The 15,326-nt window shown below is 36.7% G+C and overlaps 1 protein-coding gene across 1 annotated transcript in view; it reads right to left on the bottom strand.

Annotated features, from left to right (window-relative positions):
- Window positions 1–4,347: 4,347 nt before the first annotated feature.
- LOC126298949 (high affinity copper uptake protein 1-like) overlaps window positions 4,348–15,326 on the bottom strand; it is a 175,352-nt gene continuing 164,373 nt past the window's right edge. The window contains exon 6 of the mRNA XM_049990553.1: window positions 4,348–4,963. Within this exon, the coding sequence (XP_049846510.1) occupies window positions 4,762–4,963 (202 nt within the window). The 3' untranslated portion in view covers window positions 4,348–4,761. The remainder of the gene's footprint in view (window positions 4,964–15,326) is intronic.

The following is a 15,326-nucleotide window of genomic DNA, read 5'->3' as shown; positions in this document are numbered from 1 at the left end:
ACCTAATACAATCCTGGACTTAGTGCACTCAGCCTGATTCTGTTATTGTGTTTCCTTGTGTTAGCTTTACTTGGCTCTCAGGACTCTCTGCATTGTATAGGATTCAGTCTGGCACTGTGCTTGGAGTCAGTATGGATCTTCTGAACTGTTTCCTCATTAAGAGCAATTTATGCTCTAAGCAAGAATTTATTTGTGTGTATGGTTACTACATATATTTAGTCAGCCTGACAAAGATTTTTTTAAAATTTATGAAGCAAAGAGACAGTATGCAAAATTGTCAGGCGAACAATTAAACCGTAAAGCATTAAATAAGTATAGATGGCTCTGCAGACAAACATTTGCTCTACTCTCAACTTTTGACCAGCAATAGTGTGAAGCAAAATTGGTTTGGCCAGTATGCCAAATTCCAAATGATTTTGTAAAAAGAATAATGTCTTTAAATGAGATGATAAACATTTCTTTGTTAAATCTAGAATTATCTTCAGATCATGTGATTACCCAACTAGATGACTTGAAAGTTTCAGGAAAAAGGTTTGGTGATCTGGAAATAATGGTTGACGAACAGCAGGAGGAGAAGAGACACTCCAAACACTTATACACATTTTTCTATTTGATGTTTGTAACTCTAACATTTATTATACTGATTATGTTAATATGACCTCATCACCACCGTCATCATCATGTTAATATGCTGTGGCAGACAGTGTATAAGCTGCAAGGGCTGAGTATGTGGAATTATTTTGATAATAATGATAGTTGTGGAAAAAATTGTGTTGCAACTACCATAGTGCACCACTATCCAGAAAATGAAGTATTTATGCCATAATAAGAACCCAAGAAACTGATTTTACTCTGAACAGTTAATGTCAATTTTTCCAAGAGAGAAGTGTCATATCCTTAACTAAAAGACAATTCCTGTAAGAAATAGCAAAAGTTAAAGATGGAATTTTGTTGTGGCAGAAACCACAAGAGTAAAGCTGGGACACAGCAGATGCACACATAAGGATCATATAGCAGTGTTAGTTGACAAGCTTTATGAGGCAAAGTGTTTAGACATTAAAGGGATGAATAAGATGGTGGATTTAATGAAGCAAGATCTTTTCACAATAATTGTGAGACAGAGAGCACCAGCTGTAAGAGAGAGGGACTTGTGGTGGGGACTGCACTACGTCATAAGAAGGCAATGAAAGGCTTAGGATGTATCTAGTAGCCATATAGGGAAATACTACCTATCCCCTCCATACAACCTCTGAACCAAGTTAGTTGACAAGGCAATGTGAAGCCTACGATGCTACCATATTTTATGGACTATAAGATGCTGCAGACCATAAGACACACCTTAATTTTTAAGCAATTTTTTAAATATAACATTTTACCATTTTTATTATTAGATTGTAAAGCCAGACTAAAACAAACTTCTTGGTTTATAAAACAGATCTGACCTTTAAAATCCCTGAAAATCATTATCTGAACTTTCTTCTTCTTTTTCATCATGTTGCCCTCTTCATCTATAAGATGGTCTTCACTGCCATTGAGAGTACTACTTATGCCACACTTTGCGAAAGATTTAATAATAATGTCATCTGTCACCCCAGAGCATGACTGTTTTATCCACTAACATACCTGTCTGATTTTAGGTCACTTTAAAGCTCTCTTCAGTATGAATTCAAGTTGGGTTTCATCCATTATCCATTTCTTCCATTCCTCTGTCATATACACATTAAATGGATTATTTGTCGAGACATCAAGAGATTGCAATTGTGAAGTAAGTCCTCCCTCCATAACAGCAAGCTCTGTATTTCCCTGTCTCAATTTTTCTTTCACATAATTTTTCAAATGACTAATAAACAAATCTAGCACAAGAAGAGAACTCTTCTTAAATAGAGCACCTGTCCTCTCCCATATTCTGTTAATCCATAATTTCATATCAACCTCATCCATCCAATGCATGCCATGTACATGAATAACATGTGGCGGTATTTCAGAAGGTTTTGGCATTGTTTTGCACTTGAAAATGATAACTGGATTAAGTTTAGTACCATTGCACAACATTAAAGGATAACAGTGTAGTGCATTTTTTCATGGCCACAAGATTTTATAGTTACAGTTTTAGCACCTTTCATGGCAACAACTATAATTAAATTGTTTTTCCTTGAAATTTCAAGCACTCCTGCACACAAGTCGAACATTTGTTATGTAAAATGTTTCGTTATGTCAATACTTTTTAGTGAATCATAACATTTGGTATAAATTGTCACCCCTGTCTGCAAATAACTCCCCAAATAGAAATCAGGTAAGATATAACCTTCAAAATGGAAGTTTTAGTATTTCTTCTCTACATAAATGATGCTCTGAATTAAAAATATGTCGCAATCAAGATCTATAAGCCATTCTTTATCTTTACCTCCAATTTCTACTATGTTTTGATGAAAGAAGCTTAGTTAGACTTCTGATCTGCATCACCTATTAACGAAATAATTTCTGTCAAGAAGGAAGCCTTTCTCAAGCTGGGATACTGCTAGACTGACTTCAAACTAGAAAAGTTCTAGCCCTTCTACAAGCTATCAACATAATTTAGCCTAAAAATTCCAATCTCATTTAGGTGCATGTTATGTGTAGTGTAGCCTTATCTGCGGATACTCCAGACCAGCACCATGAAAACTGGTGCCTTGTCAGTAGTTATCTTAGCTCTCTCAAGTTCCATATTAACTTACCTTACAGCTATGTCATGATGGGTTTGATGATGATGGTGAATCTCGAACAGCTGTACAAGATGAAAATTGATGGTTCGAGTCTGAGCAGAAATCCTGTTCTAGGTATTACCTATATTATAATCCCATTTCCCACTAAAACTCTTCTCTCTGCCACTATCACTACCTGATCCTCTTCCATAAGAACAGGTAAAACTGTCATTGATTTGAAGGTTGGTGAAAACCACAGTGGTTAACTGCACATGACCCTATTTGAGGTGGCACACCATTGCCATCTACTGGCCTTTGAACTAACATATCCACCCAGCTACCTGGTTATTGGTTGTTCTGTTGTATAATGTAAACTCCAAACCATGGTGCAATTCATCATTATTCACATCAATAAACATTGTCAGATATGAAAGAAGTAATAAGCAAAATTCTAGGACTGATGAGGGATCAAACATCTCTTCTATGGATCCATAGTCTGGTAGTTTACCACTTAACCATCGACCTGCACCTCTTAACAAAGTCCTTAGAAAATACCCCTACATGTACTGTCACCTTGCCCTGTGATTGGCTTTATAATGTTGGTATCTTGGTACTTCCTACTTAATATCTCCTGCAACTGTAGGCCTACAGCTCATCCATAGCTACTAATGGCATAATCTCCCTCTTCTTAACTTTACTATCCAATTTAGGCTTCCTAACAATTATGGAAGTTTGCTACATTTTTCTAACTTCTGTAACTGCTGAGGCCTCTCTCTTCTGCATTCTGACAGCTACCTAACATATTGTTAACATCTTTCATTGATAGTGAAATTGTTAATAAACAAATACATACTGGGTCTAGTTAATTAATAATGATTAATATGTGAACTGGCTAGTCTTCAGAACTGTTCCATGACCAAACAATAGAATTTTATGACCTACACAAGAAAGCTGCAACCATTGATTCAGCCATGCTTTGCTGGTATGAATCTTGTATACTATAGTCGAATTTATGTGAAACAAACAGTCACAAGTAAATAAAATCCTATACCGCTAAGAGTCATCTTAATGATTTGTACAAAAGTGTTTGCAGTAATATTTGTGACGCAGAATCACATAGTATGGTTTTGCTCACAATGGAAGACAGATCATTTCTTCTCACAATTGGAAGAAACAAGCTGATAAGCCATGGTCTTTTGCAAGAAAACAACAATATATTTTTAAAAAAAATCTATCTTGATAAGCTGTTTACAGATTGAAAGGCCATAATCATCAGACAATATCATTGAACAGATAAAAAACTTAAAAAAAACACTGACAATGATTATTTGCTGGAGCATTTGCTTTTCATTTCAGTTCTTTTGCAAAACACTACAACTAACTACAAGGGTTGGTCCAAGTGAGGTGGCACAGTGGTGTAATACTGGAATTGTATTAAGGATGGCAGTGGTTCAAATCCCTGTCCATCCATTCTGATTTAGTTTTTCCATGATTTCACTACATCACTTTAGGTAAATGCTGGGGTGAGTCCTTTGAAAGAACACAAATTTATTGCTTATGCTTCCAGTAATCCAAGTTGATGCTCCATCTCTAATGACATTTTCATTTGTGGGATGTTCAAACCTGATCTTTCTTCTTACAGGGATTGTAATAAAACTATTTAATAAAACAACAAAATATGCTTTATTAAATTGTCAAAAATAAAAAATAGTAATTTTTAACATTTCAGTACATTTAGTTATTATAAAACTGTACTAAAAAATTCACAATACACTAAGTACCATTGACTGCACTTAAGTAAATTCTGTTGTTACACAATACCATTTCAGAAGAGAAACTGAATAAACTTTAAGTTTCTGTCATTAGTAAAATTCTGAACCTGGTGTTTCACATTTTCTCCATATTACAAATTGCTATTGACTGCAAATGCACAATTTCTTATGAAAATATGACATTTTGCATGGAATACATTCAAAAAACGAACAAAATCTCAATTTTTTTTCTTTGAAACATGATAACTAGTGATTTAATACTTTGCTTCCAGCAATCCATTATATTATACTACAAAGGCAGGAAGTTTTTAATGACAGTGTTCAGTAACATCAACAATGACAGACTTCTTCCAGCCAAATAAGAAATAACCAAGAGCTGCCCCAATGACAACACCCAAGCACAGCCATACATTATATGTCATAAATATTAACATGAGGAAGTAACTCAGTACAACCTGTACTATGTGAAGGAATGTCTGAAAGAAGTGCATCGAGTTGAACATATTACGCCTGAAACATTAAAATATTTAACCATGAGAAAGCCAAGTTTGTGATGATTCAGTTAAATTTAACTAAAAAGTAGAAGCACATTAATATCTTATTTTGATATGGTCAGACAAAACAACATGATTTAAAAAACAAAGAGTCTTTCCGCCTACGTTCATAAAAAAAGAGAAAAAAAGGATATAGTTAACATAAAATGTTTGCCCATATAGTAGCTACAAATTTTATTTACATACAGCCTGTGAAATCTCATACTGAAGATAAAAATTATGTAAACTAGAAAATGTTCAAGCGATGTGCTTTGCAACAAAGTTTTAAACTATGTAAAGCCTTCTTCACTCTCTATAAGTGTGACAGATTGACAGTGAATCTTCAAAAATTCTAGCCACTCATGCTGGTGAAATGCCAGGAAAACAATGAAAAGTGCCCATGAAAGTCCCAATGATTTCAAAGTCTTGAATGGTTTTGCTTAATTTATTCCTTACACCAAGGAATTAATGTTCCAACAGTGCTAGGTTATAACTTCTACAATCACACAAGCAGGCTGCATATGACTATTAGGAGACAATCTTCAATTAATATGGTTGGAAATACACATTTGTTACTCGTTTTTCCATAATGCAAATTAGCTGGACATATGCCAAATCCACCATAGTATCATGCAGACATGCCATGCACCATTATTCCATGATAACATTTTAAAGTGAAAGGGTATGAATGAGAAACTTATCACATTTGGTTCTGACTACCACTCAAACATAGCACTGTAGGAAGTCCACATGCAGATTTTATATGGCTTGCAACTGTTAGTATAAATAAGGAATGGGGCATTGTGTAAAAATGTGAGCAAACAAAATTAAAACTGTATCCAGGTGTATGAGTATCAAGTTAATGATTTTTCTGCCATAATTTTGTGGACACCATTTTACTTTGCAAGTTTGAGAAGTAATCTGGATTTCACCCTATACATAACAAGTTTATTTCTGTGAGTAAATAGTCACAAGCCAGGAACAATTTTCTGCTTGACTCAAACAAAGCAAAGGAAAAGAGGAACACTAATGTTCGTGGTGGATAAGGAAAGGAGGAAGAGGAGGACGAGGAGGAGGCGAAAAAGGAATATGGGGACAGGGTAGGGGGAGGGGCGGAGGGTTGAGGAGAGGAAGAATAATTCATGTTGTATCTCTGCCAGACATGGTACACAGTGCTGTATTTAGAGGGCACCTCACACCAGGCAGTAACAGTGTGGTGCCTCACATACAATACAGTCAGTTGCCACCTAGGTGGTACTCATACCAGGAACTACTTTATGCTTCTGCACAAGACATTCAAATAGGCCATTCATCTGCATGTAGTTACATCTGCCACGGGAGAGAATGCTGAAACCTGGAACTATTTGGTGCACCCACTGCTGAAACATGGACCTATTTTATGCATCCACCAAATAGTTCACGGGATGACAATCACATGCTAAGCACAAGACTTACATGGCCGCATGCTGACACTCTACCATTTATCACCCACTTCCAGTACTTCTTCAATACTACAATTGCCTACAAGTTATCTGCAGTACCTACCACTTCCAGGCATTTGACAATTTGTGCCGAGTTTCGAACATAAGTAAAAGTGGTATAATTCAAAGTGTTTACTTATTGAGAAACAGAACTTAAACTTTCTACTGCAGTCCAAACTGAATTTTAGTTAGTCTTCATCTATAGTGTTAGGTTAGCTTAGGTGTGGAACTTTATCAGCACCATACCTTTACTGTAAGCCAAAGCTGAGTACAGTAATATCCTGACATACCCTACCCCATTTTACGCAGATTTGGAGTTGCGCAATTTGTCCTCAAATCTCTTTTACTCCACCAACAGGGTGTTTGGCTTACGACAGGTTCGGATGTATTTTGTGTGGAACCATTTATCCATTGATAGATTCTATGTCACCCAAATGAAGCAGAACTGATTCATTTGAATCAAACAATAAAATAAAATCATTACCTTTGTACTGTAAACTTAATGTTATCAATGAATTTGATGCAAAAATTAAAATTTATGAATTGGCAAAGAAGTTATCTATCAGAATAAATAATCAGAACAATTATAAAAGGTAAAGAAAAAATCCTCAAAGCTGTGAAATATGCTCACTCTTTGAATTCAAGTGCCATCCATAAATTTCATGGTATTATCACTCAGATGAAAACAATGTTAAAATTACAGTGTGATAGTCAAGTAAAAGTGAAAAATTGTTTTATTGATCAGAACCAGGCATGCTCTCAAGCTAAGCTGATTTTTGAAAGACTAAGAGAAAAAGCTGGGGAGGTGACCAAAGATGAAATGTTTAAAGCTATTAAAGGTTGGTTTAGCCACTTCAGAAGTCAGGCAGCATGCACTACTAAAGAGATTGCACTGCTCTTTCTGAGGAAACTCACGGTAATGACAGAAGTTGTGGTCCGGCTGTTGTTGTTGTGGTCTTCAGTCCTGAGACTGGTTTGACGCAACTCTCCATGCTACTCTATCCTGTGCAAGCCTCTTCATCTCCCAGTACCCACTGCAACCTACATCCTTCTGAATCTACGTAGTGTAGTCATCTCTTGGCCTCCCTCTATGATTTTTACCCTCCACGCTGCCCTCCAATACTAAATTGGTGATCCCTCGATGCCTCAGAACATGACCTACCAACCGATCCCTGCTCCTATTCAAGTTGTGCCACAAACTTCTCTTCTCCCCAATCCTATTCAATACTTCCTCATTAGTTATGTGATCTACCCATCTAATCTTCAGCATTCTTCTGTGGCACCACATATCGAAAGCTTCTATTCTCTTCTTGTCCAAACTATTTATCGTCCATGTTTCACTTCCATACATGGCTACACTCCATACAAATACTTTCAGAAATGACTTCTTGACACTTAAATCTATACTCGATCTTAACAAATTTCTCTTCTTCAGATATGCTTTCCTTGCTACTGCCAGTCTACATTTTATATCCTCTCTACTTCGACCATCATCAGTTATTTTGCTCCCCAAATAGCAAAACTCTTATTTCCTAATCTAATTCCCTCAGCATCACCCGACTTAATTCGACTACATTCCATTATCCTCGTTTTGCTTTTGTTGATGTTCATCTTATATCCTCCTTTCAAGACACTGTCCATTCCATTCAACTGCTCTTCCAAGTCCTTTGCTATCTCTGACAGAATTACAATGTCATCGGTGAACCTCAAAGTTTTTATTTCTTCTCCATGGATTTTAATGCCTACTCTGAATTTTTATTTTGTTTCCTTTACTGCTTGCTCAATATACAGATTGAATAACATCGAGGAGGGGCTACAACCCTGTCTTACTCACTTCCCAACCACTGCTTCACTTTCATGTCCCTCGACCCTTATAACTGCCATCTGATTTCTGTACAAATTGTAAATAGCCTTTCGCTCTCTGTATTTTACCCCTGCCACCTTTAGAATTTGAAAGAGATTATTCCAGTCAACATTGTCAAAAGCTTTCTTTAAGTCTACAAATGCTAGAAACGTAGGTTTGCCTTTCCTTAATCTTTCTTCTAAGATAAGTTGTAAGGTCAGTATTGCCTCACGTGTTTCCGTGTTTTTATGGAATCCAAACTGATCTTCCCCAAGGTTGGCTACTACTAGTTTTTCCATTCGTCTGTAAAGAATTCGTGTTACTATTTTGCAGCTTTGGCTTATTAAACTCATTGTTCGGTAATTTTCACATCTGTCAACACATGCTTTCTTTAGGATTGGAATTATTATATTCTTCTTGAAGTCTGAGGGTATTTCGCCTGTCTCATACATCTTGCTCACCAGATGGTAGCTCTCCCATGGCCGTCAGCAGTTCCAATGGAATGTTTACTCTGGGGGCCTTGTTTCGACTCAGATCTTTCAGTGCTCTGTCAAACTCTTCATGCAGTATCGTATCTCCCTTTTCATCTTCATCTACATCCTCTTCCATTTCCATAATATTGTCCTCAAGTACATCGCCCTTGTATAGACCCTCTATATAGTCCTATCTTTCTGCTTTCCCTTCTTTGCTTAGAACTGGGTTTCCATCTGAGCTCTTGATGTTCATACAAGTGGTTCTCTTATCTCCAAAGGTCTCTCTAATTTTCCTGTAGGCAGTATCTATCTTACCCCCTAGTGAGATAAGCCTCTACATCCTTACATTTCTCTTCTAGCCATCCCTGCTTAGCCATATTGCACTTCCTGTCGATCTCATTTTTGAGACGTCTGTATTCCTTTTTGCCTGCTTAATTTACTGCATTTTTATATTTTCTCCTTTCATCAATTAAATTCAATATTTCTTCTGTTACCCAAGGATTTCTACTAGCCCTCGTCTTTTTACCTACTTGATCCTCTGCTGCCTTCACTACTTCATCCCTCAGAGCTACCCATTCTTCTTCTACTGTATTTCTTTCCCCCATTCCTGTCAATTGCTCCCTTATGCTCTCCCTGAAACTCTGTACAACCTCTGGTTCTTTTAGTTTGTCCAAGCAAGGTGGTGCAGTGGTTAGCACACTGGACTCGCATTCGGAAGGATGACCATTCAATCCCGTGTCTGGCCATCCTGATTTAGGTTTTCCATGATTTCCCTAAATCGCTCCAGGCAAATGCTGGAATGGTTCCTTTGAAAGGGTATGGCCACCTTCCTTTCCCATCCTTCCCTAATCCAATGAGACCGATGACCTCGTTGTTTGGTCTCTTCCCCCATACAACCCAACCCAACCCAACCCAACCCAACAAAAATCTAGTTGGAATCAGCACCAGATCGTAATCAAATTGATAATGTGACTGAAGAAGAGGTTGATCTTTCTCAGCAATTAAATTTAAAGGTGGATGACAATGTTCAAGAACTACTGGATTTGCATAACCAGGAGCTGACAATTGATGAGCTTTATAGAAATGTGTGAGCATGAGCTAAACATTGAACAATCTGATTGTTTAGAATAATTTGAATCAGAAGATCAAATGTTGGTTGCAAACTTGACAGAATACTTCATTTTATTTAAAAAAAGATTACATATTTTAGGAAAAATAGACTACAATGAAATGCACATTTCTGCAAAAAAAAAAAAAAAAAAAAAAAAATGGGGAATAAAAAGTTTATTAGTGTGCTATGAGGAAATTTTGTAACAAAAGAAAAAAATTTTGACTTGTAGAAGGCTTCATGAAATCTAACAGTGTCATCTGACATCACAATAACTTTGCTTTATATTGTTGCAATGTTAATAAAATAAAGAACCCTCTAAAAAAAGAAGGTTCAATTGGCTCTGAGCACTATGGGACTTAATATCCGAGGTTACCAGTCCCAAACCCTCTACAGTTGCCAGTAATTTCTTATTTATTGCATGACTGCTTCCGAAGTCTAAAGCTTCATCTACAGGTGTCACAAAATAATTATGGAAACATAAATGTGTGGAGGTTGGGCCAGTCAGTCAGGAGGGGGCGGGGGTCACATCCACACCAAACAAATGCATGGGAGCATTCCCATTCATTTAATATGGGTGAGATCCCATGACTGACTAGCCTGACCATCACACATTTATGTTTCCATAATTATTTGGTGGCACCTGAAGATGAAGCTTTCCGCTTTGAAAGCAGTTGCAATACATAATACTGTCCTGTAAAATAATTTATTGTATTTTTGACTTTTTATTCAACCTTTTCTTTTAAATTACATTATTTTCTTTAGTATCTGGTTCTAACTTAACATAATTGGAATGTGTTTGTTTATATTCAAAATTAGACCCTGACTTCGTGAATTCAACTTACATAATAGATGGGACCAAGTGATAACTGTACAGCTGGAGTATTATTGTATATGTTCATGTACCTTACTACAATAAATGATTGTTATTGCTTGTAATGTGTTGCCTATACCTGGGCCGGAGAAACATGTCATTTGACGGCTCATGTGTAGTTGGCTATCCTGCGATTGCGAGGTTGCAATAGCTGCCACGGCACACGCCCACAACTCTGAAGTATGTTTCGTAAAATATAAGCTACAATCAACGTTTATACATAAGTGCAACAACATACATTTTTCTAACAATGGAGACTAAGTGTTTGATAGTATATGAAACCAGGAAATACAAAGATCCAAAGTTAACGATAATATCAATGAAAAGTCATTCCCAATTGTTACCATAATAGCTGCATGTAAAACGTCTTACAACAATGTAAACCTAAGCATACCAAAGAACACACAATCCACACTCAAAGAAATAAGTCAAAACATGCATAGCCTCGGATTGCAGAGAGAGAGAGAGAGAGAGAGAGAGAGAGAGAGAGAGAGAGAGAGAGAGAGAGAGAGAGAAAATTAATTTTGTATACTTTTACACTCACCAATTTAAGATGTCAATGGAGCAATTCCATCCCGTTCATCACTATCATTGGATTCGGTGCCAAAACCATTATCTTTGTCATCATCATCATCATCATCATCATCATCATCATCATCATGAGAAATCATTAATTGTTCATTTTCATTTATAACGCCATCTATAGCCTGTGCTTCTCTTAAGAGATTAGCAACATGATCTACTTCCTTCCTCCATGAGGTAGCGCCTACGGTAGCAAGACCTTCACATAGTCTTTCCACTTCTGTTATAGTAAAAGTCATGTTATTGCTTCTAATGTACACCTTGACTACACTCCAAACCAATTCAATTGGATTAAAATGGCAGTGATGAGGCAGAAGTCTAATTACCAAATGACACTGCTTGCAATATCATCTACAATGTATTTAAGGGTCACAGGATTATTTTGTTTTATGAGCGAGTATAACAACAGCTTTGTCATACTTATGTCCGCAGCAATGTTTCTCGCCTGTAACCACTGAACCATAGTTTCTTTATGGTCACTAGTGGTGGGAGTTCTATCTAAAATCATGGAATGGTACAGTGCATTGTCCATCACAAACACTGTCAGAACACTAAACTGGAGCAACAAATTTTTAAACCACTGTAGAAACCGTGGGTGATCCATATCCCCATGATAGTCACTGTTTTTTCTCAACTGAAAAACTAATAGTCCTTTAGGCACAAAGCTGTTCGAAGATCCTGCATGTGCCACAACTAATTGGGATTCTCTTCCTGTTGGCTGATGTTTGCTGCTATTTGGTGTATCATCTGTCCAGCATTTCTCAACTGATTCTCCAGCATTGACTCAGATTTCATCTAACCATATGACCAAGTGTATGTCCTTGCCTACAATTTTATCTAAGAAAATAGTATGAACTGCAACAACATGAGCTAATTAAAGTAACAGTTTTCGCCCATCTGACTTTTTAAAACAGAAGCCCCTACTTCTTAATACCATCTTAAGTGACGTATTCCCCCCCCCCCCCCCCCCCCCCCCGAGAAAAGTTCCCTTTTTTTTAAGGAAATTAGCAACTTCGCTACTTTCCTTCTATAGTATCCATATATATGCCGATGAATTGTATTGGATTCGAAAGAATCATTCTCTGTAACAGGACGAGGCTGCTTTTTATTTCTTTTTTTTTATTTTTTTTATTTTTTCTTTCCTGGAGTACTTAAAACCACAATGTTTCTCCCACAGTGGCTTTCTTCCACACTGTTTACTTCAGTGTCTTGTAAGTCTTGTAGTAGTACCCCTTTCCTTTTAACTATTCTTTGACTGAGTCCCAGAGTTTCTGTAGTACACTATAAAACATTATCAACAGTAATCAATGCATGCCCATAAACAGAAACAAATGCGTTTTCTTGCTCATAAAACTCATGCGTCCTCCATAGCAATTCCAAAGCCTGACTATTTAATGGCATTCCACAGTGCAACGGATTGTATCTTGGTGAACAACATCGTTTTGGTGACAAAAACTGTAGTCAAGGCGGTAACACAACACAGCACAACAGCAGGAGTTCACACACTAACATACAATGTTCACGCAGAAGCCGGCAACATGGTAGCATTGATGCCAGAACTGGCTTTTGTTCAGTGCCACAATTGGTCCAGAAGATGCAGCGCCTTGCGTTCCTCACTTGTTTGTCAGTTATATTGCCAACTTTTGGGCACTGATCATGAAGTGACATGTTTCAGCAGCCCGGGTATGGTGATTCTGTTTTAGACATATTGCCCTGTGAATAGTCTGCAGCTAGCATGCAAAGCCACTACCATTTAGCTATGGATGTCTGTGTGGCAGGGGGGTTTGCTTCGTGCTACCTTTATACTGGGCACTTACCTTTGGTGAACAGAACAATCTGATAACTACTATTCATATTTACCCTAAGGATGCTAAAACCTTGATGGAACATTACTTCTAAGTAGTGAATAGCGATTTTCTAATAGTTTTGTACCTTATAAATGTAGTCTTTATGTTTTATGTCACAGGAATATGACTTCTGCAAGATGGCACGTTAAAAATGAGATATGCTAATGGTTGATATACTGCCTAACTTTCAAGATTTTCAGAGGTGATTCACAGTGTTTTCTGTGGACACTAAATCAGAGTATTCCTAACATAATTATACAAACACCCAAAGTAGAGGATGAATTGTTGAGTTTTCTTGTTTATACAAATTCAAGAACTTTGGTAGCTATTTCAAAACTCTCACTGTTCACAGAAGATATTATTGGCTTCTGTTATTCTGAATGTTATTTGATGCACAACTATTTGTAGGACTTTCATTTACATCTAAGCAATCATATAGAATGAGATTATTTGAACAAGAAATGGTGCTCCGTTTGTCTGCCTTGTCAACTACCAAGTACACCATGAAAACCTAACTGGGTAGAAAGACAGTATTTGTGCTTTTTGTAGCACCAGTGAGAAAATTCACGTAAACATACATCAACCACTTGTTTTTCTTGTCACTATTATGTTGCATATGACTTTTTAGCTTTGCTTTTACAGTAATCGAATGACTTAATGAATTAATCCTAAAGGACACTTGGCATGTCAGTTAACACATTATCCACAGAAAATTCACTAGGGAGCTCACTAAAAAGTTAGTACAATATAAGAAAATAAAATTCAGTTAAGAAAAACATCAAACGTAATGATGGATATCTGAAACGTTTACAATGAGAAACAAAGGAAAGATAAATTTTGTGTCGCAGACAATGTATAACTCATTAGAGAAGAAGCAGAAGTGTTTGTTAAAAAGCTAATAGAACACAGAAGATTTGAATGAAAAGAATCCAGAATGAGACACTGATTTATAGTTCAACAAGTGAAAATAGGAGTCCAATCAGTGACACTTGCTACAACATAATGAACTGTTGGAGGCTATTTCATTCCTGCATTGCACTGATAAATATTAGGAGACTTTAAAATCTATAAGAATATCTCATAAACCACAGGGTCATAAAATTTTATGATGGTAATTGCTTACTTTAGTAAGAAATCTGTAAAATGTCAAAATATAATTTATGAAAATTAAATTTACTTCATAAAATGATCATGTCAGACTGACCTTAGCATAAAAAAAAAAGAAGAAACGGAATATGAAGTGTGAGAACATATTGCAGGATGTGTTGAAAAACTTTAAGAGGGGCACGGATGAATTATCTGTCAATTGTGATGGGAAACTTTGCTCTAAATACACGATTTCAGTTATTTATTTTTAGAAAAGTCAGATTTTGCAGTTGAATTTAAAGAACTAATTACATAAAAGTTTTGCACAAAGTTTATTCTTGATAATAATATTACAGTCATGTTGAATTGAGAAAACCTATTAGCTAAGAATTAATTCCCCCCTGAACCCCAGACAGCCATACCATAGGTGCAACCACAATGGAGGGGTATCTGTGGAGAGACCAAACAAACGTGTAGTTCCTGCAGAGGGGCACCAGCCTTTCCAGTACTTGGTCTGGATGATGGACTGATCTGTCTTTGTAACGTCAGCTGATATTGTCTGGTACTGCAAACAGCTGAAAGCAAGGGAAAGCTAGAGCTGTTAGTTTTCGTGAGGGCACATAACTCTATGGCATGGTTAAATGATGACTGTATCCTCTTGAGCAAGATATTCCACAAAATAGTACACCATTTGGGTCTCCTGGTGGGGACTACTCAGAATGTGGAAAATTAGATCCCTTAATTGGGCAGGTACATTTAAAAATGTAAAAAGGGAAATGGATGGATTGAAGTTAAAGATAGTAGGAATTAGTGATATGTGGTTGCAGGAAGAACAAGACTACTGATCAGGTGAGTACAGGTTCATAAATACAAAATCAAATAGGGTAATGCAGGAGTGGGACTAACAATGAATACGAAAGTAGGAACAGTATAAACTACTATGAACACCCCAGTGAATGAATTACCATAGCCAAGACAGACATCAATCCAATACTCACTGAAGTAGTACAAGTTTGTATGCCAATCAGCACCACAGACAATGAAGA

The sequence above is a fragment of the Schistocerca gregaria genome, chromosome X (genome assembly GCF_023897955.1).
Source record: "Schistocerca gregaria isolate iqSchGreg1 chromosome X, iqSchGreg1.2, whole genome shotgun sequence".
Taxonomy (NCBI): Eukaryota; Metazoa; Arthropoda; class Insecta; order Orthoptera; family Acrididae; genus Schistocerca; species Schistocerca gregaria.
This window is presented reverse-complemented; position numbering and strand designations above follow the sequence as displayed.